At 38.0% G+C, this 23,144-nt stretch overlaps 1 protein-coding gene across 4 annotated transcripts in view; it reads left to right on the forward strand.

Moving 5' to 3' along the window:
- Positions 1 to 23,144, forward strand: part of LOC136866972 (sodium-independent sulfate anion transporter) — a 239,988-nt gene that overhangs the window by 171,613 nt on the left and 45,231 nt on the right. For 3 of the 4 annotated variants that reach the window (XM_067144074.2, XM_067144067.2, XM_067144087.2), the window contains exon 8: positions 2,223 to 2,363. The exons of the other annotated variant lie outside the window; for it this stretch is intronic. In XM_067144074.2, the coding sequence (XP_067000175.2) occupies positions 2,223 to 2,363 (141 nt within the window). The remainder of the gene's footprint in view (positions 1 to 2,222; positions 2,364 to 23,144) is intronic. 4 annotated transcript variants of the gene reach the window in all.

The following is a 23,144-nucleotide window of genomic DNA, read 5'->3' on the forward strand; positions in this document are numbered from 1 at the left end:
ACTTCCCTCATTAAGACTGAAGATTTGTTGATGGCCTCTCAATGAGTGTTGAAGCCTGCATTCCTAATGGAACTGGGAAGTAGAAATGAGCTCATCAGGAGATGAGAAGAACCAAGGTTGATCAGAAGAGAGTCAATTGATTTGAAGACAGCAGTGTGTGGCCAGGGTTACCTGCTACAGGATGGAGTAGAACATACAGTCAGTGGCTCAACACAAGTGTTGGGCAGCAGTAAATAACCTGACTCTCTAAAGGAGCGAATGAATTTGATCGGAGGAGCTCCTTTAGTTGGGTGCTGGTCACCCAGTGAAGGTAATGCCACTGAAACCCAGCAGCATCTGTTGTCCAGGCTAGGGGTGACTGCAGAAGGCAATTGTTCTCCAGGCAAGGGATAGCCACATTGAAACCTGGCAGTTAGGTATAAAATGCCTTTGGGTGTGGTGAGACCATCATAATAATAGCCTGTACAAAGCATCGAAGTGAATCAGAACAAAGATTTAAGGATTACCCCAGAACTGTCGCACATCTTTTTTGCGTCTGCAGGGAGATGCAAAAAGTGGACGGAGGTCAGTGATCCACCGCCTGCCACCGCCTGACCCAGGAGCTCCCTAGGTATGGGTGACAGTAGTAGTAGTAGTAGTAGTAGTAGTAGTAGTAGTAGTAGTAGTGTAGCAGTAGTAAAAGATGTATGCATAAGTTTTTGCCAGTTTATGTGGTAAAGAAAACACGTAATTTTCAAGGGAAATTCATTTTTTAATTCAAAATATTGGCCATCAGCTTCTATGCACTTCGCCCATCTTTCAGGTAAGTTATGAATACCATGCCAGAAAAACTGCTTGTCTTTTGCGGAAAACCATTTGTCGAGCCATTTCCCAACTTCCTCAAAATTGTTGAAATGCTGCTCTGCATGCGCGTGCCCCATTGTTACAAAGAGGTGATAGTCAGATGGTGCCAGGTCAGGACAGTATGGCGGGTGCAGAAAAATGTCTCATCCAAGCTATTTCAAGGTATCTTTCACTGGTTTTGCTGTGTGAGACAGTGGATTGTCATGTAACAAAATCACATTGCCATGTCTTCTGGCCCATTCTGGTCGTCTTTCGCTCAATGCATGATTTAAATTAATCAGTTGTTGGCTATAGCATTGTGCATTAACTGTTTTGCTGGGATGGTCCCACCAGACACAAAGCACGGTCTTCTTGCCGAAGCGATTTGGCCTTGGTGTGGAAGGACCAGCTTCACCAGGTGACAGCCATGATTTTCTCCACTTCAGGTTTTCGTCACCCATCACAATTTGGTATGGAAATTATTTTCTTTCATGGAGTTGAAGCAGCATTTCACAAGTGACTTTGCAATTTTTCATTTGCCATTCATTCAAATTGTGTGGGACCCATTTACCAAGTTTACTGATCTTCCCCGTTGCTCATAAACGTCTGCTGATTGTTTCTTGTGACACATTTAATGCTTGTGCCAATTGCTGTTGAGTTTGAGTTGGGTCATCATCCAGTAATGCCAGCAATTGCTCGTTTTCGCAAATTGTCGAAACCATGTCTCACATGTTCTAATAGATGGAGCATGTTCACCATATGTTTCTACCAGCAAACGATGACTTTCCACAGCATTTTTCTTTTGATTCAATAAGAAAAGAAATGCATGCCGCAAATGTTCTTTTTCAGGCACAAACGTTGAATGATCACTGAACGGTACAACACAGACGCTAGTGTTTGGTGGACTCAACTTGTGTGTGTCAAATTCATACGCTTCATACTGTTCGCTGGCACAATCTCTTAGTGAAACAGGAAAAGACTTATGCATACACCTAGTAGTAGTAGTAGTAGTAGTAGTAGTAGTAGTAGTAGTAGTAGTAGTAGTAGTAGTAGTAGTAGTAGTAGTAGTAGTATGATGGAGCTGTGAATATTGTCTTCATCCTTTTGTGTTTTCTTTATATTTTTCTCTCTTACCACATTGACCTGTCATTGCATTTATCCTATCACATGTTCCTTTTCAATGTTCCTGTCTTTCTTTTACAGTATGATCTGATTTGCATGGAATGCTGTACTGTTATTTCTGGTATGTAATAAGATGATAAAGGCTATATATTCTTAATATTTGACTTAATTATCTGGACACTTTATGTTATTGTTACACAGCACCATGGAATGAATAGATATTATTTTACTTAGGATCAACAGTTCCACTGTATTAATATATTTCATACCTCTTTTAGGGGCAATCATTATTCTTGCTCTAGTGCTGCTGACATCCACCTTTTACTATCTTCCGAAAGCAACATTAGCTGGCATCATTATTACTGCTATGTTTTTCATGGTGGAATGTGAAGTCATACCTCTGTTGTGGAGAACAAAGAGTAAGTTATAATCAATCAAAATAAAAAAATAAGAACTTCAGGTCTGTTTCCAATATATCATAGCACCAGCTACATAGGTCAAAAAGGAAGGAGTTTTTTAACTCGATATAAAGAACATGTAAACACCAAGAAATACAATAGATTCTCAGCCATGAGTGAGCATTTCTATAAATTTAATCATCCTTTCACCTCTGTAAACCAAGATTTCAGTATTTTGCATACAGTTAATAAGGGCATCTTGCTTAACCCTCTTGGAGCCAGGAGCTGATCTGGTCGGCCGTTAACCATCAGCTGGAAGAGGCCAGAACTCTGCCCCCACTCTACTACTGTAAAGTGCCAGACCATTTTTAGAGGAAATACATACAGTTTAAAATTCGCGTATAACTATCGGTATATGGGAAATACCGGTAAGAAATTTTCTACTTGTTGACTTTACATGTTGACCACATGGAATAAACAGCTGATTCAGAGTGATATAAAGAATTAAAAATGTTTTATTGTTGATATTATAGTTGTCAATAATGTTTATTTTCAGGAAAAGAAAAACATTTTTGCACATTCTGTCTCAATATCTAATTTGAAAAATAATAATCAATAAAACAGAATATATGTAATGATATAGAATGTATTTCTAAATATAATTCTATAAAATAATTACTCTGAATGAGAAAAAAAAAATATTCAAACATATGTCACTAGTAAAAACAACTTTACTCACCAATAAAATGTGTATATCTGTATCGATGCATGGCAAATACTGACAAGAAATTTTCTACATGCACACTACATAGGATAAAAAATTATTCTGTGTTATTTAAATTCAATATTTGATACTACAGTTTTTATTTTCAGGAAAGAACATTTTTTTCATTTTTGGTTTCAGTATCTATTTGAAAAAACATTTGCAATACAACAGAATATAAGAATATACATAATTAAAAATCCTATGGTGCTACAGCCCTTGGCCTACCAAGTGACCACTGCACAGTCCAAAGGCCTGCAGTTTACGAGGTGATGCATGGTCAGTGAGACAAATCCTCTAGTTGTTGATAAACTTAACCATAATAGGTTAATATGGTTTTTGATCCTGTATTGACTTGTCTAAATCTATTACAGAACTATTTAAAATAGTTTTACTTGAATACTTGTACTTCACCTCTCATATCTAATTCTGTGGAAGTAACTGCCTCACATATGTTGTCTTCTGCCCGTTTCGCATCATTAATGATGGCCTCATCAATGTTCATCCATTCTTGAAATTCATCATATGTTAACTTGATTTTTCGATTGTCATAACCGTGAGGCCCTGTAGGGCAGTATGGCGGAATCTTATTGTTGTTATTACTCTATTAGCACCATTCAGAGGACATATGTGCCGGCCCCATGGTGTAGGGGTAGCGTGCCTGCCTCTTATCCGGAGGCCCCGGGTTCGATTCCCGACCAGGTCAGGGATTTTTATCTGGACCTGAGGGCTGGTTCGAGGTCCACTCAGCCTACGTGATTAGAATTGAGGAGCTATCTGACAGTGAGATAGCGGCCTCGGTCTAGAGAGCCAAGAATAACGGCCGAGAGGATTCGTCGTGCTGACCACATGACACCTCGTAATCTGCAGGCCTTCGGGCTGAGCAGCGGTCGCTTGGTAGGCCAAGGTTCTTCAAGGGCTGTAGTGCCATGGGGTTTGGTTTGGTTTGGTTTGGTTTGGTTTGGAGGACATATGTAGGGTACATTAAGACTAAACCTACGGACGTTGAGCAACATTGAACAACGAGCTGAATATTGCTGCTCTGTATGGCTCAATAGCTCCCACACTAGTCTGGTTGATATCCAACTGCACCACACAATGAGAATTACATTTGGTACATTGCACTCTACTCCTATTCACTGGTGATCATTACTGATCAGTCTTGTCTCCCATTCTCTTCAACTTATACATCCATGATCTCCCAGAAACTGTTCACCTATGCAGATCAGAACAGACTTCAATGAGGCAGAAGACATTCTATCCCAAGACCTTGACAAGATGGGTGATTATTTCAAAAAATGGCACCTGAAACCTAGTCCACTAAAGAAAGAGGTAGCTACGTTCCACCTAAATAACAGGCTGGTAAACTATCAACCCATGATCAGTTTCGGAAACCACACACTGCAGTGTAATACCAACGCAAAATATCTTGGTGTAACTTTACACAGGTCCTTAACCTATCGACACCATCTTGAGAAACTGGCTGCTAAGCTTAAAAGCCGTAACAACTTGCTGGGTAGATTAGCTGGTACTTCATGGGGTGCAGATGCATGCACACTACAAACAACTGCTCTAGCAATGTATATTCACCAGCTGAATATTGCTCCTCTGTATGGCTCAATAGCTCCCACACTAGTCTGGTTGATGTCCAACTGCACCACACAATGAGAATTATATCTGGTACATTGCGCTCTACTCCTATTCAATGGTTACCATTACTGAGCAACATTCAGCCTCTCACATCAGACAGCAAAGCACCCTTATTAGACTATGGACCAAGATAGCGAAGAACAGTTACCTCCCAATACATCAGGATCCAGATGAAAATGCTGTAATGAGACTCAAGTCACGGAAACTTGCCTGTTAATTAACATTTCAAGCCTGATGAAATATGGAAACACGAATGGTCTCAATCACACCCTTCATGGCATTGTCAACATCAGGGATCCAACTACAAAGTTGCCTGGTTTCAACCTTCCTCGCTCCACCTGGACCACACTCAACAGGATACGTTGCGGAGTAGGAAGAAGTGATTCTGCTCTGCATCAGTGGGGCTGGAAAGACTTTCCAGCTTGTGACTGTGGTGCTGAAGTGCAAACCATCCTGCACATTCTGAAGGACTGCCCCTTGCGAACTTTTGCAGGTTCCATCGAGGACATTCACCGAGTGACCCCTGAGGCACTCTCTTGGCAGGAAGAGCTGGACATTCGTCTCTAAGAGACTGAAAGACCCCCACATTAACCTTTCTAATGTGGAGTTTGTATGTATCATATATATATATATGTTTTATGTATATAAGAGTCTTCTTTTTTTTTTTTTTTTTTGTGCCTGTTAAGAACTTGGCAGAATTTTGTTATATCTACTCCCAAAAAAGCTGGTGCTGACCGGTGTGAAAACTACTGCACCATTAGTTTAGTATCTCATGCCTGCAAAATTTTAACACGTATTATTTACAGAAGAATGGAAAAACAAGTTGAAGCTGAGTTGGGAGAAGATCAATTTGGCTTCAGAAGAAATGTAGGAACATGTGAAGCAATCCTGACTTTACGACTGATCTTAGAGGATCGAATCAAGAAGGACAAGCCCACGTACATGGCATTCGTAGATCTAGAAAAGGCATTTGATAATGTTGATTGGACCAAGCTATTTACGATTCTGAAGGTGATTGGGATCAGATACCGAGAACGAAGAATTATCTACAATCTGTATAAAAATGAGTCTGCAGTGATAAGAATCAAGGGCTCTGAAAAAGAAGCAGCAATCCAGAAAGGAGTGAGGCAAGGCTGCAGTTTATCCCCTCTCCTCTTCAATGTTTACATAGAACAGGCAGTAAAGGAAATCAAAGAGGAATTTGGAAAGGGAATCACAATCCAAGGAGAGGAAACCAAAATTGAGATTTGCCGATGATATTGTTATTTTATCGGAGACTGCAAAGGACCTCGAGAAGCTGCTGAATGGTATGGACGAAGTCTTGGGTAAGGAGTACAAGTTGAAAATAAATAAGTCCAAAACAAAAGTAATGGAGTGCAGTCGAATGAAGGCAGGTGATGCAGGAAATATTAGATTAGGAAATGAAGTCTTAAAGGAAGTAGATGAATATTGTTACTTGGGTAGTAAAATAACTCACGATGGCAGAAGTAAGGAGGAATAAGATGCAGACTAGCACCAGCAACGAAAAGCTTTCTTAAGAAAAGAAATTTGCTCACTTCAAACATTGATATAGGAATTAGAAAGATGTTTTTGAAGACTTTCGTGTGGAGTGTGGCATTGTATGGAAGTAAAACATGGACGATAACTAGCTCAGAAAAAAAAGAGAATAGAAGCGTTTGAAATGTGGTGTTACAGAAGAATGCTGAAGGTGAGATGGATAGATCGAAAAACGAATGAAGAGATACTGAATCGAATTGGTGAGAGGAGATTGATTTGGCTAAATTTGACAAGAAGAAGAGATAGAATGATAGGACACATCTTAAGACAGCCAGGACTTGTGCAGTTGGTTTTTGAAGGAAGTGTAGGTGGTAAGAACAGTAGGGGTAAACCAAGGTTTAAATATGACAAGCAGATTAGAGCAGATGTAGGATGCAGTAGTTACGTAGAGATGAAAAGGTTAGCACAGGATAGGGTGGCATGGAGGGCTGCATCAAACTAGTCCATGGACTGATGACTCAAACAACAACAACAACAACAAGAACTTGTACATAGTCAATTGTCAACTGTAGCATCATACGCTAAATAAATAATAATCATACGTTAAGCCTATTGGACAAAGTTCAACATTCCCCTCTACTTCTGGTAACTCTCTTAAAAATTCCCCATGGCGGAAACAGTTCCTTATTGTACATGCTGTTCTCTTCCAACTTTAACCAAGAGGGTCCCTCCCACCAACGAGAAGAAATCAGCTGCGAAGTAGAACAACCTCTCGAAGGTAGGTCTGCTGGGTTGTCTGTGCCTGGTAGATTGAAACAAATGCTTAGGATTAGGTAATAATCTAATTTCTTTCACTCTGTTAGTGATGAACACTCCCCAAGCTTCCTCTCTTCTTATCCAACATAGCACAGAAGAAGAGTCCCTCCAATATGTTGGTATGACAAAAAGGCTTGTTAACACCAGGGTGAAAGTTCGGTAAAAAATGTCGCTCTTTCATCCTCTACAGAGAACGCTATAAGCCAGTCTGCCATAGCAGAACATTTCTACAGTACAGACCATGAAATCCTCTTTGACCAGGCAAAAGTCATCGTGCCTGTAAAAGACTTCTATGCTCGTCTTGTGAGGGAAGCCATAGAGATAGAGCTGCGCCCAAATAACATCAACAGGGAAGATGGCTTCAAGTTATCAAATACATGGAGATCTGTACTCCAGAAATACATGCATAACACCACCATGTCACACCGGGATGCACTCAAACTGTCGACAGACGGCGGTGAATCAGTAACTTCCCTCCCAACCACCACAGCACAGAGCCACGATCCTTGAGTGGGTAGGCCGTGGATAGTATGGGCATGACTTCTACGTTCCTTCGGAGAATTTCTTTGCTCACTGTCGGAGGCAAAACTTCACATGCCCTGATGAAGGCCAATGCAATTTAGCTGAAAGCTTGGCTTTATTATTAAATAAATATATATATAGTGGCTTTAATCCAGTTCATTTATTTCTTTATGTTAATTACAAACTTGACTAAAACTCCAAGTCATGTTGTCAATAATATCGATGAGGATTGTTCATTAAATTATTGATGAAAATGTCTATAAAAACTAACAGGTGCAACCATAACAAACATTGTAAAATGGCCATTGATGTTGAGTAAAATCCTTGAATTTTGTGAAATATTCTAGCTGATGATGTCCCTTAGGGGAGGAAATACGTTCTAGATCAAAATAAATACATATGTGTTGAATAGGCTGACTGTTTAAATACAATATTTAAATTCATTCTTAAATATTTGCTACTTGATTTTGAAGTCAATGTGGGTTTTTAACAAAAATGAAGCTGTTAAAGCTTATTACTTGTAATTATTACTCTGAAAGAGAAAAAGAAAAAGAATAAAAATAGAAATTCAAATACAAAGGACGCCGCTTGTTATGATCACTCTGGGACGCAGATAATTTGATAATATTAACTGATTGATAATAGTAGCTTAAAAATAAAAATTGATAGATAGCCTACTGTATTTATTCATAACCTACATGGACTACAATGAAACACTGATTCATAACCTACATGCTTTACAATGAAACAGACACTGGTACACAGCACTGCAATATAGTTAACTGTTTTCAGCTATGTAAAATAGCCTCTAATTGTTCTTTGCTTCTGGTTGTCTCTCAAAAGTCCAATAATGAATCTTTCATATTCATAATGTTTTTGGAAGTCCACTGACCTACCCTGAAATACCTTAATAAATTATTATATTTAAAAAAACCACCTTTCCAATACACAAAATCCTTATATTTAGGATGAAACCATTTAATTACAAATTGGACATGTTTCGCTCAATCTTAGTGAGCATCATCAGCCATAGATCACATAAATCATTGGTGGGTCAGGGCCCTGATCCTGGTGTATATCACAAAAGAATGTCTATTATACATTGATAAAAAATATATGAATTTAACACTTTAAAAATAATCAATAAGATTATATGTGTCCATTAAAACAAAAATTGATCATTAAAATTGCTTAAAATGTAAAATGGAATGGATGACTTAAAATGTTAAGATAGTATGTAGTGATTAGATGTTCTTAAAAATCGTTGTCCATTATATCTACGCTCGATTGCATTAGACTGTTTATGATAAGAACAGTTTTTCATATCAGGGTGAGCTCTTATTATAAACTATGATGCTGTTTTTTAAGAATAATCATGATGAGGAATGCTGAAATCACATATGATGGTTGAAAAACGAAGTTCACTGATGATAAAACGTCGTCTAGATCGGCGTAAATTAGCCTTTATGGGATTCCTCGCGTTGTGTTTCAGACATTATTTGTGCAGTAATGTGTTGACATTGGTCTCCTAATGGAGAACTACTGATCTAGTAGGTGAAATTTAAATCGGGAGTAACCTGTAAAAGAAGAAAAAGGGGGGAATAATATGTGTGTCAGCTATTGGAAATTTAAAGACTGTAGCACTGTAAGGAGATGATAACGGAAAACGCTTACCCGTGTGTGAATTGGTCTCTTGGTTGTTTACTGAGGTTTGATGGTAACTGACTTACTGCTGCGTGTGTTGTACGAATGCGGTCGTGGAGACGGGGAAGGTAGCGGTTAGGGGAAGGGTGGCGAGACATTACGCGAGTTGTCGGCCAGTGGGGAGGATGCAGTGGTAGGAGGCGTTGTGGGTGTGGCTACTGTTGCTGCTGTTACTACGGGAGGATTGAAAGCATGTTTATAATGGAAAATCTTCATGAAATTATTAGCATTAGTTCCGAATTTAGCAATTAGTTTGGGGATTTGCTCAATTATGGAGCTGTTACTGTCCGAGACATCATTTAAATTACTATTTTTATTAAAGTATTGGTCCAAAACAAAGCATTTTCATACCCGGTTATTAAACTGCTTTTATTTACGTATTTGATTATTTACATATCTTGATCGATAGTACTGAAATTATGCCCTGTGTCCCTCATATGAATACTCATAGCGGAATGCTTTTTGTGCTTGAGGGCATTATAATGTTCTAAATACCTTATTCTAAAACTGCGGCCAGTTTGTCCTATATAAGAAAAATTGCACTGTGTGCATTTGAGTCTATATATTCCCGAGTTTGAGAATTTGTCGTAAATTGTATTGACGGAGTTGGAATTGAAAAAGATATTGCGGTTGGTGTTACGGGTTCGGTATGCAATGTTAATATTGTGCTTATTTAATGGTTTAGTGACATTGTGAATAGCTGGGTTGGTGAAAGTAAAAATAGCAAAATTTGTTTATTCGGGAAATAGTGTAGTTGAACTCTTTAACCTAATTTTACCTATGATTCTGGTGATCATATCAGGTTTAAAACCATTCGTCATGGCTAGTTCACAGCTTGCTTATGGGAGTGAGGGTGCAAGGGTTCACCTTTTATTGTTATAGGAGCAGCAGATGGTTTCCTGTAAATTTGGTAAGTGAACTTATATTTATCTCTAGTCAAAGTTAAATCTAAAAAGTTTAAGGAGTTGTTGATCTCGTCCTCTTTAGTAAACTGAATACTAGGGTTAAGGTTGTTAAGAAGCCTGAGTACGTTGTCACTATTATTCAATTGTTTATCTATGATTACGAACGTATCATCCACAAATCTCAGCCAGCGAAACATGTCCAATTTGTAATTAAATGGTTTCATCCTAAATATAAGGATTTTGTGTATTGGAAAGGTGGTTTTTTAAATATAATAATTTATTACTTTGAAATCCAATATGGTTGTAAAATGAGATTTATAACTTGTACTGAAACACCTTGTCGCATTTCAGCATTCATTGGTGTTCGGGAAGTTTTGGCAACATCGTCATCATCGGCATCGCTATCTTCTGCTCCAATTTCTTCACCTCTCATATCTAATTTTGTGAAAGTAACTGCCTCACATATGTCATCTTCTGCACGTTTCGCATCAGTAATGATGCCCCATCAATATTCATCCATTCCTGAAATTCATTATACGTTAAGCCTATTGGACAAAGTTCAACATTCCCCTCTACTTCTGGTAACTCTCTTAAGAATTCCCCATGCCGGAAACAGTTTCTTATTGTATGTGCTGAGACATTATCCCATGACATGGCTAGAAGATGCAGGGTATTTTAGAAGGCTGGTTGTTTTGGCAAGAGCATTGGCACTAGTTTTATGAGAGTCATCTATGTTTTCTAAGATTCTTGTGTGCATTTCATGGCAATAATATGCTTTCATGGTGCAAATGATTCCTTGATTGCATGGTTGAATTAATGAAGTTGTATTCGCTGGTAAGAAAACCACATTGATGTTCTTGAGCTCACAATTCACCATATGTGCTGCACAGTTGTCAACGAGCAAAACTATTTTATGGTCCAGCCTATTATCCCACTTTAGTAGCATTCTTTGAAAATCAGGGCAGTCATCCATGCATTAGAGTTAGAATGATAGTCCACTGGAAACTTATTGATGCCTTTAAAGCAACATGGGTTCTTGCTTTTCCCAATCACTAACAGTCTTTTCTTTTCACCAGACATACTCGCACAACATAAAACTGTTACTCATTCCTTGGAGGTATTACAGCCTTTAGCACTTTTATTTTTGAACAAGTAAGTATGATCAGGCAAGGCATGATAATACAGTGCAGTCTTATCAGAATTATACACACACTCGGGAGGAAATTCAGAAGCAATTTTAGGCCATTCCTCTTCTATCCACCTCTCAGCAGCGACAGAATCAGCATCCTACTGCTCACCATGCATTCGTTTGTACACTATACTTTCTCGTTTCTTCCAATGGTAAAACCATCCTTCTGTTGCCACGAAAAAAAATTTTCCCAATTTTTTTGCCCGTTCTTTGGCCTTTTGCCGCATCAGAGGACTGTCAACACGGCATCTTTCTCACGAACATTTGAGAACCAAATTTTTAGAGCTGACTCAACTTGACCATCTTTCCCACCACAATTTCGCTTACAGTTGAAGTTTTAGTTTTCTTTTGCTGCTTGAAGAAGATTGTCTTGATTTTTCAATAGTTTGCACAGAAGAGGTTGCAAAATTCGTAACTCCACAGCAGCATTGCGTTGACTCATTGTGGGCACGGGTTCTATTAATTGAAAGTTCCTCTTTAATGGTTAAGTCTTTACATTTGCAATTCACACTAGCCATCACTGCACTACAACGCTAAGAACTTCACAGTGCAAAAGCTTTAGTAAGACTCAAATGAGTGGTCCTTGGCTAAACTAGCATAAGGGAAGAAATGAAGGAGAAAGTGTATACAGGAGATTTTACCACCTGCGCTGACCGGTTTTCTACTGTACACCTGCTACAAAAGATGAGACATGAAAGTGGCCTTGAAGACAGGCGCAATGTAAAAAGGGTTTTTGTTGGGAGAAATTTTCTTTGTATGCAATCTACTCGCATACTTGAGAATGGAATCCTTGAAAACAAATGTGATAACATAAACCGAATTCATGATCACAATAAACGGAAGTTTTTCAATGTTCCAGTATTTGTCCATACAGGACTTCATACAAGTGATTATATAATACGGTTGATAACATTATCAGTGATAACAATAAACGGCATCCACAGTATATGGCACTAGTAAAAAGAAGGAAAATTATTAGATAATTTTACTCACCGAAAATTGAGCTGAAGACCTATCCCTAGATATATTATGTTGTTGTCCAAAGTTTTAGACCACTGTTGAAGAACTTAGGCGTATGGCTGTATATTTATACTAACAGACATCTAACACTTATCACTAACATTAATACGAACTACTAGCAAATATACCAATGCTTTGCTATGGTATTCTACAACGTATATGGATTTCTACATAAATTACTGTTCACGCAGTGAGTAACATTTTATTAAATTGCATGTTTCTTAGCGATATGCAAGAAACACCACGGGGAGGTCCCCATGTATTGTTTCGGTTGTAAGGTGTGCGTGCATTGGGGAGTTTTGATGATAATGGCAGACCACATTTCCTATTGCCATTCACAATCAAGTTCAGGAGTTTCTACTATAATGGCAGGCTCACTTGCCTACTGCCATTCACAATTGAGTTGGGGAGATTTCATTATAATGAGAGGCCCCTATTCCTAATGCGAGTCACAATCGAGTTTGGGAGTTTTAATTATAATGGCAGCCACAGTTTTCTACTGTCAATCACAAGTGAGATTGGGAGTTTTTATTACAATGGCAGGCCTCCTTGCATACTATAAAATATGTGTAAAAATTAGAAATTTTACCTACAATAGAGAAATGCAGCTCTATCTAACGTATAAGGGATTGAGATACGACAAAAAGTCATAGGACCAAAGTGTAGATCTTTCCAAATTGAGCAGCGATTGTGCTATCTGTTTTGTGATACGACTTACCATTTAGCCACTAACTACCCTGAAATGAAGGTATGCACCATTATTACAATTGCATCCATATTTTAATATTTTTCAGTGCCAAAAAGTTACACATTTGAACATCTTAGAATTTTTCTGTTGGGTACAGACTAAAAGTTATCATTTTGCCAAATTTCAAATTTCTAGCTCATCTGGCAAATTGTGTTCGCCATCTTGTATTGGGGGAAAGGTAAAAATGAGGACTTTCAGGAAACTTTTAAGGCCATGAAAACTGCTTTGGAAAAAATTTTCCTCCACTGGGTGAAAGAAATGTTTACTCTTACACTCTTATTCCGAGCCCTAACTTTCAAAACCGGAAGTAGGTTTGATCCTGCCTCAGTTCAATGGTATGTGAAGAGGTGTTGTTCGTGGGAAGCTAGAAATCTGCAAAGCTCATCTTGGCAGATCTACCTGTACATAAATGAACTCTTGTGGCACACAATGTCTGGCTCCTCAGTGTCTTCGGAAACCTTGGGACGTAAAGCAACATTATCAAAACCAACCTCAGATGCCCTCGATTTTTAATGACATTCTCTCTGTGAGCTGAATCTGGCCTGTTATTAACATCGCTTTGCAAGTGTCTTCCTAAATCACAGCACACTCAAACCGGCCTCACGCAAGCATTCTCAGATGCCCTAGACATGGACTGGTGTTTTTAGGCATTGAATGAAGATTTTCCAATAGAGTCCAGGTCTCGGGATTAGCACATACATATGCAGAAAGTAAGGAAGAAAGTAATACAGTTAAGAATGTTGACATTATTTTAAGACAGGATAACAACTGAGGACAGCCAGAGAGGACAAATATGTAAATACACATAGATGACCTATTGGAAAAATGAAATGTCCCTCACTAAATTATGATGATATGAGTTTCGGATTTAAGAAAGCAGAAACAAAGGAGAAATTAAGGTTCAGGTATTCTTAGGTAATCAGATAAGAAGATGACTTATGGTATTATTACTTCAGCATAAAGAGGCAAGGCAGAGGTAAGAAATTAAAGCAGAAAATGGAAACAGAAGAGCAATACAGTAAAAATTATATCAAATACCAGATGACACCTTGTGGTGTGAAATAATGGGCCACACTCTGCAGTACTGCTGAAATATTGACAGCCAACCTTAGTACTATTCGAAGACTACTGTAACCTCCAACAATATTCCGTAAATACCCCGCAGAATGACAGATTGATGTCTCTCTCCCCTTCTACCCAATGAACAACCACGAGTTTAGCTGGTGAAAATTCCATTACATTACTTCCCTGCTGGCAAGTAGCTAGAGACCTTGCCATGGTAACCAGTAAGTATTTTGTCGGTCTACAAGGGCAGCCACTCAACACAGAGCTTTTTTCTCTGTCATTTGAAGAGCACAGAAAATTATGTAGATAACAAAAATGATTTAAAATGAAGGGACATTTCACATCTACAGTAGTCTACAGATTTTTACAGAAAGTCAATAGTGTATGAGAAAATATCAAATAATTTGTTCGATCTCCCTATAAACCTCAAGTCTGTTTCATGATTTTTAAATCATTTGCATACCAAAACCTGCTTCTAGATGAGCATAACCTAAATGTGAAGTTTGATTAAGATCTATCCAGCCGCTTCGCTCTCATGGTGGAAAAGAGACAAAAGCTAAAATCCACTGATACGGTCTCGAGTTGATGTAAAATGGATAAATATCTGAAAAATTGGCAAAATAAATGAAATTACAGGCAGTGGACTCCCTGTAATTTTATTTATATAGATACAGACGATAAAATTATTTAAACCTAATGCAACTCATATTAAATCCGAGTATTTGTTGAAATAGGATTAACTTTACATATATTTTGTTTATTTGGGGCATTTATGAAGAGTTGCATATCTTTATCGTACTTTGCACGCACAGTTTGCAACCCCTTCATTTGATGTAGAGAGCTACATACAACACACTGTTTTTCTAACCTGCCAGACAAAAGTTTGAAGCCACACAGACGGGAATATTCATGATATGTTTTTGTCTGTTCTCAAACCATTCAGCACTCAGGGATTCAATTATACTGGAGTAGAACTTCAGACTAGTCATTTTCTTTCCATTACAGTCTTCTACATAAAACAAATAAGAATTTAAGACCATTCTCGAAATGATACTGAATGCATCTTTTTTTGAGAATTTCAAAGTCCTACGTTCATCTAAATAAAAGTATACCATCATGTCATTTGTATCAATGCCCCATATAATGATCATAATCCAGGATCACATTAGGTTTTCTCTTGGGTTGATTTCTGTTTCTAGCAGTTGCAGGCTCTTCTGTTTCTATTGCAGCTCCATGTGTACTTGTAAGCAGCATCCGATTTTTCTGAGACTTTTTTCTGTTTAGATCCTACTAGTAAAATTGGCCCCTGTCTGAAATATTTATTACAAACTAATTTGAATTGCTTTTTCACAGCATCTCATAGTCCCTTCCTGTTTCTTTGTATAGTGCTAGTAATAAATGTTCGAACTGAATATAAATCTTTGCATGGGGGATTGATGTAAAAATAATTATCTGTGTAAATATGAAAACCTTTCATAAAATAATTCCCTAGAGACAGAAATTTTGTCACTACAGTATAGGCCAGTCCAATAATTTTTATTTTGTTTTTGTCTTCAATGGATTTTTACTCCTTGGTATGTAAAAAAAAAAAAAAAAAAAAAAAAAAAAACTTATTAACTGCATCTCACAACATCCAAAATCTTATACCCTACTTGTGATGGTGCTTATTCAGCATATATTGGAGTAGTTCTGTATGGCATTTAGTTCCTACTAAACTTTTGTCTATGGACAGTTGCTGGTGAGGAGTATGATGATGTCTAAATAGCCTATTATCATGGTCTACAAGAGGATGGAATTGAGCACAGGGATCATAGTTTGTACAGCCAGGAGGAGAAAGCTTACTGTTGTCAACTAAATGAAAAAGAAATAAAATTAAAAGAAGCTGAAACCCATTTCTTGAGAACATTTCACCAAACAAAGGGCTACTGAAATGGTCTACAGTATTCTAGTAGGGAACAATAATAGTTTTCCTTATCATTCCCATATTCAGGATGACAGCAATGAATGCGTTATTTCATTAATTGTGGTGCATCTCCAACATTGGGAATTGGGTGACAGTTCATTACATGTAAGGAGCTGGTCAGGGCTGTGGCTATAATGTTTAGCAGAGACAAAGTGAAAAGTAAAATGAAGTATGATATGGGTGGAGAATCAGACGGAGGTGCATGTTTAGGTTCAGGAAGTTTCATGAAGAAGACAGGAGGTTGAGGAATGCTGTCGGGTTCAATGGGAGCAATTTCCATAAAATGTTCTCCAGAGACATTATCGTACGACTCCTTGGCTGAATGGTTCGTGTTGAGGCCTTCGGTTCAGAGGATCCTGGGTTCGATTCCTAGCCAGGCCAACAATTTTAATTGCATCTAGTTAATTCTTCTGGCTCGGGGACTGGGTGTTTGTGTTTGTCCCAACACTTTCCTCTTCATTCAGACAACACACCACACTACCAAAACCATCACAAAAATGCGCAATAGTGATTTCATCCCTCCATATAGAGTTGGCATCAGGAAGGGCATCCGACTGTAAAACAGGGCCAAGTCCACATGTGCAAAACAGTTCGCACCCACGACCCCATAGATGTGGGGAAAGTGGCTGAAGAATTTCTCCAGAGACATTATCATCATCACCATCGTCGTCATCACTAGTTTCATCCACCACCACATTCACAGTACCTTCAGTGCCGTTAGAAACAAATAAATGTCTCTTCTTTAGCTGCGGTGATCCCAAGGGCGTGTCTAGTATAATTTTTTCACTACTCTCTGAACTAAATTCACTATCACTATCCAATAACAAACCATCCGCATTAACTTCACACTGTTCCAAATACTCCATTAATTTATCGTTGTCAAAATCCGCTAAAAAAAATATCATGTGAAGCACTTGCCATTTTGCTTTCACAAATCCACTCATTGCAAGGAGCAATCTCTTACTGACCGGTTAGCAATATTTCTAAACACAGAAAATGACTACTATGAAAGCAGGAACACCCTCTTAAAACTCCCAAAGCAAGGTCAGATACACAATAACTTGTAGCCTCTTCATCGTAAGTTGTCACAAAAGTATGCACGTAACTATACGTTGTCACAAAATTATGCATATCATAGAATTTTAAGCCGGCCAGTGTAATCAGTGCTAGCAACTTCCGACTGGAATTTTGGAATTTTAAAGGCCGATCTGATCAGCTTTGGCGATTTGAAGGGCTGCTGCCTGGCTCCAAGAGGGTTAAGATATATGGAAATATTTATATACAGGTAGACGAAAGGTTCAACCCTATTTATCATTTCAGAAAAAAAAAAACCATTTCAATGAACTAATAAATGTTACATCAGAATCCAGAAGCAACAAAACATACAACACACATCGCAAACAAGTGTTTACTTCCCCTTCAAGCTCATGCCTACCTCCTCCTATTCCCTTCCCTTCTTCTCCTCAGCTGATTTCCGTCAACAAGAACAACTTCATTCCATTGCCGAAAAATTGTCAGTATAATGTCAATAAGACGCAATGTGTGGAGAGAACGGAACCCACTCAGAGGGACTGAAGGACAGGAAGTGAGTACCCAGCAGCAGGATTTTCCATTTCGGTTATCCTCTTTTCTATGACGTACTTACATAGTTTTCTTTCCTTTCTTGTCTAGACTCAGAAAGGAATAACAACAATACTGGTAGTTCTGAACATGTGATTTCTTCTGTGCTGACACTTCATTAAACAAGCTCTGTCCTAAGAGTCAAAGAAGGTCCACCATAGTTAATTTAAAAGGGGTTAGTTAATGGTCCATTTTATGACTTGAATGCAACAACTTTTCATAAAAGCCACTAACTGATGTACCCATGCTTTGCTATGGAATCCTGCACTGTATACAGAATTCTAAATGAATTAGTGTACAGGTTGTGAATAAGATTTTATTACATTACATAGCTCTTAGTTTTATCGGACAAACACAACGGGAAGGTCGCCATACGTTGTTTCTCATGTGAAGACCATTTTAGGGAGTTTTCATTGTATTGGCAGGCCCTCTTGTCTGCTGCCAGTCACAACTGAGTTGGACATTTTTCATTATAATGGCATAAAGATAATACATAGAGAGTCAAGAGAATCAAAGACGAGAACAGAAGAAGACAATACACTAAGGCTAATCTATATAAATAAAGTTGTAGGGTGTCCGCTGTATGTAATTTCATTTGTTTTGCCAATTTTTCAGATGTTTACCTGTTTTAGGTCAACTCAAGACCGAATTGGTGGTTTTTATTTTTCATGTCTGTTTGTCTGTTTGTTCCACCATCACAGCGAAACGGCTGGATAGATCTCAACCAAATTTCATATTTACAGTATACTTATCCCAAGGAAGGTTTTGATATGCATATCATTTTAAAATCTTTGAAGAGATTACTTTATTTATATTTGAATTTTTTTGATTATGAATTGTACTTTAGTATAGTTTTTTTAACATTTTCTGTTTGTGAAGGGGCTTTAGGAGTATCTGTATTTAATTATTTTAGTATGACATACTAATGTTATGAATTGGTTTATAGGAAAACCATCATTTTTTCCTATACTATGGATTTTCTGTAAACTTTATGGACTTTATGTGAAACATCTCTTCATATTAAACAACTTTTGTTATGTTCATAATTTACCTTACTCTTCAGTTGACGGAGAAATTTACTATTTTCTGTGCATTGAGTGACTGACAAACAGACAATGAACCTACAGGTTACCTTGGCAACATCTCTGACCGCTTGCCAGCAGGGAAGTAATGTTTTGCTATTTTCCTCATCATTCCTTTAAATTCATGGTTGTTTCTTGGGTAGAAAGCAAGAGAGGCATCAATTAGCCATTCTGCAGGCTATTGGTGGAATATCGTTGGAGGTTATAACCGTCCTCGAATAGCTTAAGCAATAACACCATTAGTCATCTTCTTATCTATTTACCTAAGAATCCCTGCGCCTAAATTTATCCTCCGTTACCACTTTCTTATATCCATAACTTACACCAGCATAATTTATTGAGGGCCATTTGATTTTCCAGTACATTCACTTGGTATTTACTTATTTGTCGTCATCCGGCTGTCCTCAGTTATAATCCATTTTCTATTAATTTCAACTTTCTTAACTGTATTATTTTTTTCCTTAATTACTCCGTATGTATGCAAATGCTAATCCTGAAAGCTGGACACTCTTTTCTTTGAGGAATTATTCTAAGCTATGCAAATGTATAAGTTTTGGCCCCGGAAAATATCAAAATATGGATGCAATTTTAATGACGGTGCAGACCTTCATTTCGGGATAATTGGTGGCTAATCTGTAAGTCGTATCACAAATCAGAAAGCACAATCGCCTTTCATTTTGGAGAGATCTACAACTTTGATCCTATGACTTTTTGTCGTATTTCTATCCCTTAGACGTTAAATAGAGCTGTATTTCTCGATTTCAAGTTAATTTTGTACTTTTACACGTATATGTTATCATTTGGCACACTTATAGGAAAGATAGAATCATGACATTCGGCATGCATATTGCCGGTAGCCATGTGATAGCCAAACTGTATGATTCTAGCTGTCACATGAGTATCAAAAATAAAAAGTAGTATGTGAAAACTGTACAAAATTTCACCCCATTCAATGACTGTAACTCAATTTAACCCATAAATATAAGAGATACGAGAAGATGTCATAGGTCTCACCATGTAGAACACTGAAAGGCGTCTGATGGTGAAGTCCGTTTGTAGATATGTCATACAGTTTCAAAGCAGTAACTCTCGAAATAAAGGTCTGCACTTCTAGAGTATGTCTGGACATTGACTGTTTTGGCAAAATTTCTGTACAGTCATCCGTTTCAGGTGTAATAATGACCATCTGCATATTTTTAGCTTTGGTGTCTGTCTGTTTGTGTGTTTTTCTATAACTCGGAAACTACTGGATATATTTCCACCAAATTTCATATTTAGAATCCACCTGTCCTTGGTTAGGTTTTAGGGCACATATTGTTTCTAAATCCCTGAACTGACTGGGGGTTTATACGAAACCAAAACCGTGATTTTGCACTCCTACAAAATATATACAACCAAACCTAATGGAAATCTACCTGCCTTAATGGAAATTAATTTCTAAACCTTTTTTCTCATGTGCATCATTTCAATACGAGGATTAATAAGGGAGATATCATTAACGGACCGTTTCTCAGTACAAGTCCCACCAGACTTAACTCAAGAGCGGGTGCGGGTAAAGCGTATTTCTTATAACTTGAAAACTACTGAAGATATTTAAACCAAATTTTATATTTAGCATCCACCTGTCCAAAGGTAGGATATAAAGGTCAATAACATTTCATGCTGCATGAATGGACTGGCGGTTTATAGGGAACCGAAATGGTGTTTTTACTCTTCCACAATATATACAGTACAAGACCAACCTGACTGGAAATCGACCAAACTTGATGGGAATCCATTTCTAAAACGTTTTTTTTAAATCTGCATTTTTTCGACAGGAGGATTAATAAGGGAGATATCATGAATGGTCAGTTTTGCAGGTTAAGTCCAGCGGACATAGCCCAAAAGTGCTGTACCTAGAGCAGATTCCTTATCTATATAAATAAAATCGTAATGACTGTTTGCCTGTACATTGACTATTTTGGCAAAATTTTTGTACAGCTACCCGTTTTAAAGTATAATAATGACCATCTGCACATTTTTTTTTTTGGTTTAGTTTCCTGAAAGTCCTAATTTTTACCGTCCTCACCCAAAATCCAGATTGCAGCATAATCTGCCAGACGAACAAGAAAATTGAAATTTGACAAAATTATACATTTTAGCCCGTAACAGACGGAAAACTTCCAAGATCTTTAAAATTTTCACTTTTTATCCCCGAAGAATATCGAAATATGGAGGCAATTTTAATGATAGTGCAGACCTTTGGGAAGTCTTATCACATAACGAATGGCACAATCTCCGTTCAATTTGGAATGATCTACAACCTTGGTCTTACGACTTTTTGTCATACCTGTATCCCTTTTATGTTCGATTTTTCTCTATTTCTCTATGTTAAGTATAAATTTGGGCTTTTCACATGCATAATTCATACTTTCAATCACTTATAGGAAAGATATAATCATCAAACTCTACACAAAAATTGGCCCACCCAGTAGCCATATGTGAGCCAAATGCTATGTATGTAGCTGTCACATAATTATCAGAAAAGTAATGCAGTGTGAGATAATCTTGCACAAATTTTACCCTATTCAACGTTTCTAACTCAATCTGACCCATGAATAGATGAGATATCATAGGACCATCCATTTAGGCCGTTAGGCTGCTAAATCTGGCGTCTCATGGTACAATCCTTTGTCAATGTGACGTACCGTTGAGCAGCAGTTAATCTGTAAATGAAAGTCTGCAATATTGTAAACAAGCATATACTTTCGTATGTCGATCTATATATATTCACTGATATCGATTTTTAGCGATCGAGAAAGGGTGTGTCTGCTATTGTAATCAGTAGTCCCCACACCAACTTTGACTGGCAGTAAGGATGGGGTCCTTCTCCAACTCTGTGTAACTGGCATTAGTAAGGAAGGCCTACCATTGTAATGAATAATTCACTTCTCAATTTGACTTGCAGAAGGCAAGGGAACATGCAGTTTTGTTTAAAACTCCGCTACCCGATTGTGTTTGGCTGTAGGCAAGGGTGCCCGCCATTATAAACAAATGTACCCATCTGAAATGTGACTGGAATTAGGCATAGTGGCCTGCTATTTTGATGGAAACTCACCAAATTGGTGTGACTGGCAGTAAGCTGGGTGGCAGTAGGAAAAGAGGCCTGTCATTATATTGATAACTGCACAACTCAATTTCGACTGGTAGTAGGGAAGTTGCCTGGCTTTAAACTTCTCAACTGTAATCTGTCTGGAAGTAGGACAGGGGCCTGCCATTGTAACGAAAACTCCCCAAATTGATTGTGACCGCGCAGTAGGCAATGGGGCCTGCAATTATAATGCAAACTTTTCAACTCGATTGTGAATGGCAGGAGGCAAGTGAGCCTGCTGTTATCATCACAAATCCATAACAAACACTTTACATTGGAAACAACGTATGGGGACCTGCCCATGCTGTTTCTCGGATAACGCTAAGAGACATGCAATTTTAAAACAATAATATTTACTGCATATAGAGTATTTACTTCGATGTTTGAATATAATGTAGAATACCGTAGCGAAGCACGGGTACATTTGCTAGTTCCAAATAAAATAAGACAATGGCATCAGTATTATTGTTAGCATACAACATCAACTGACTAGAATGTTGTGGTTAAAAACAATGCTCTCTTACGAAATGCTCGATCAAGTCAAAAACGTAACAGTTTCTCACTTTTCACTAACAGCACTATACTACGCTGCTGTTCAAACCGTGCCAAGTTTCAGAAATGGAGGGATCCAGGCACAAACAGTGCTGAATGCTGCTTTATTGCTGTCCGTTAAGAGAGCTATCTCTCCATTCCTATAACTATAACGTATAAAATAGCAGGCACAGAATAGCTGGAATACTGTGATGAACCAGTGTGTTGCATACCAGTAATTATGCTCCAGAGGAATGCCATACTATAAAAAGAAAGTTACCTAACTCCCCAGTTACTTCCCGCCAATATTTAGGCAGGTCGTTCTACTTGGGTAGTTAACTCCCTTCGCTCATGCAGCCCTCAGCAATAATGTCGTCTATCTGACATGAGCAGCAGCACAAGAGATAATTCACATCACAACAAACAATAGTCAATTTAATGTTATTGTTGATCAATTCCATGGGCTTTCGATATTGCAGGCTTTCATATTTACTTTTCTTCTGAGTCTCTGATATCAGGGCATCCAATATGAAAGGGGTCCTTCCTCCCTTCATGAATTCCTCTTGTCTTATTCTTCAAGCGATCCTTCCTTCACGA

Source organism: Anabrus simplex, chromosome 1 (assembly GCF_040414725.1).
Source record: "Anabrus simplex isolate iqAnaSimp1 chromosome 1, ASM4041472v1, whole genome shotgun sequence".
Taxonomy (NCBI): domain Eukaryota; kingdom Metazoa; phylum Arthropoda; class Insecta; order Orthoptera; family Tettigoniidae; genus Anabrus; species Anabrus simplex.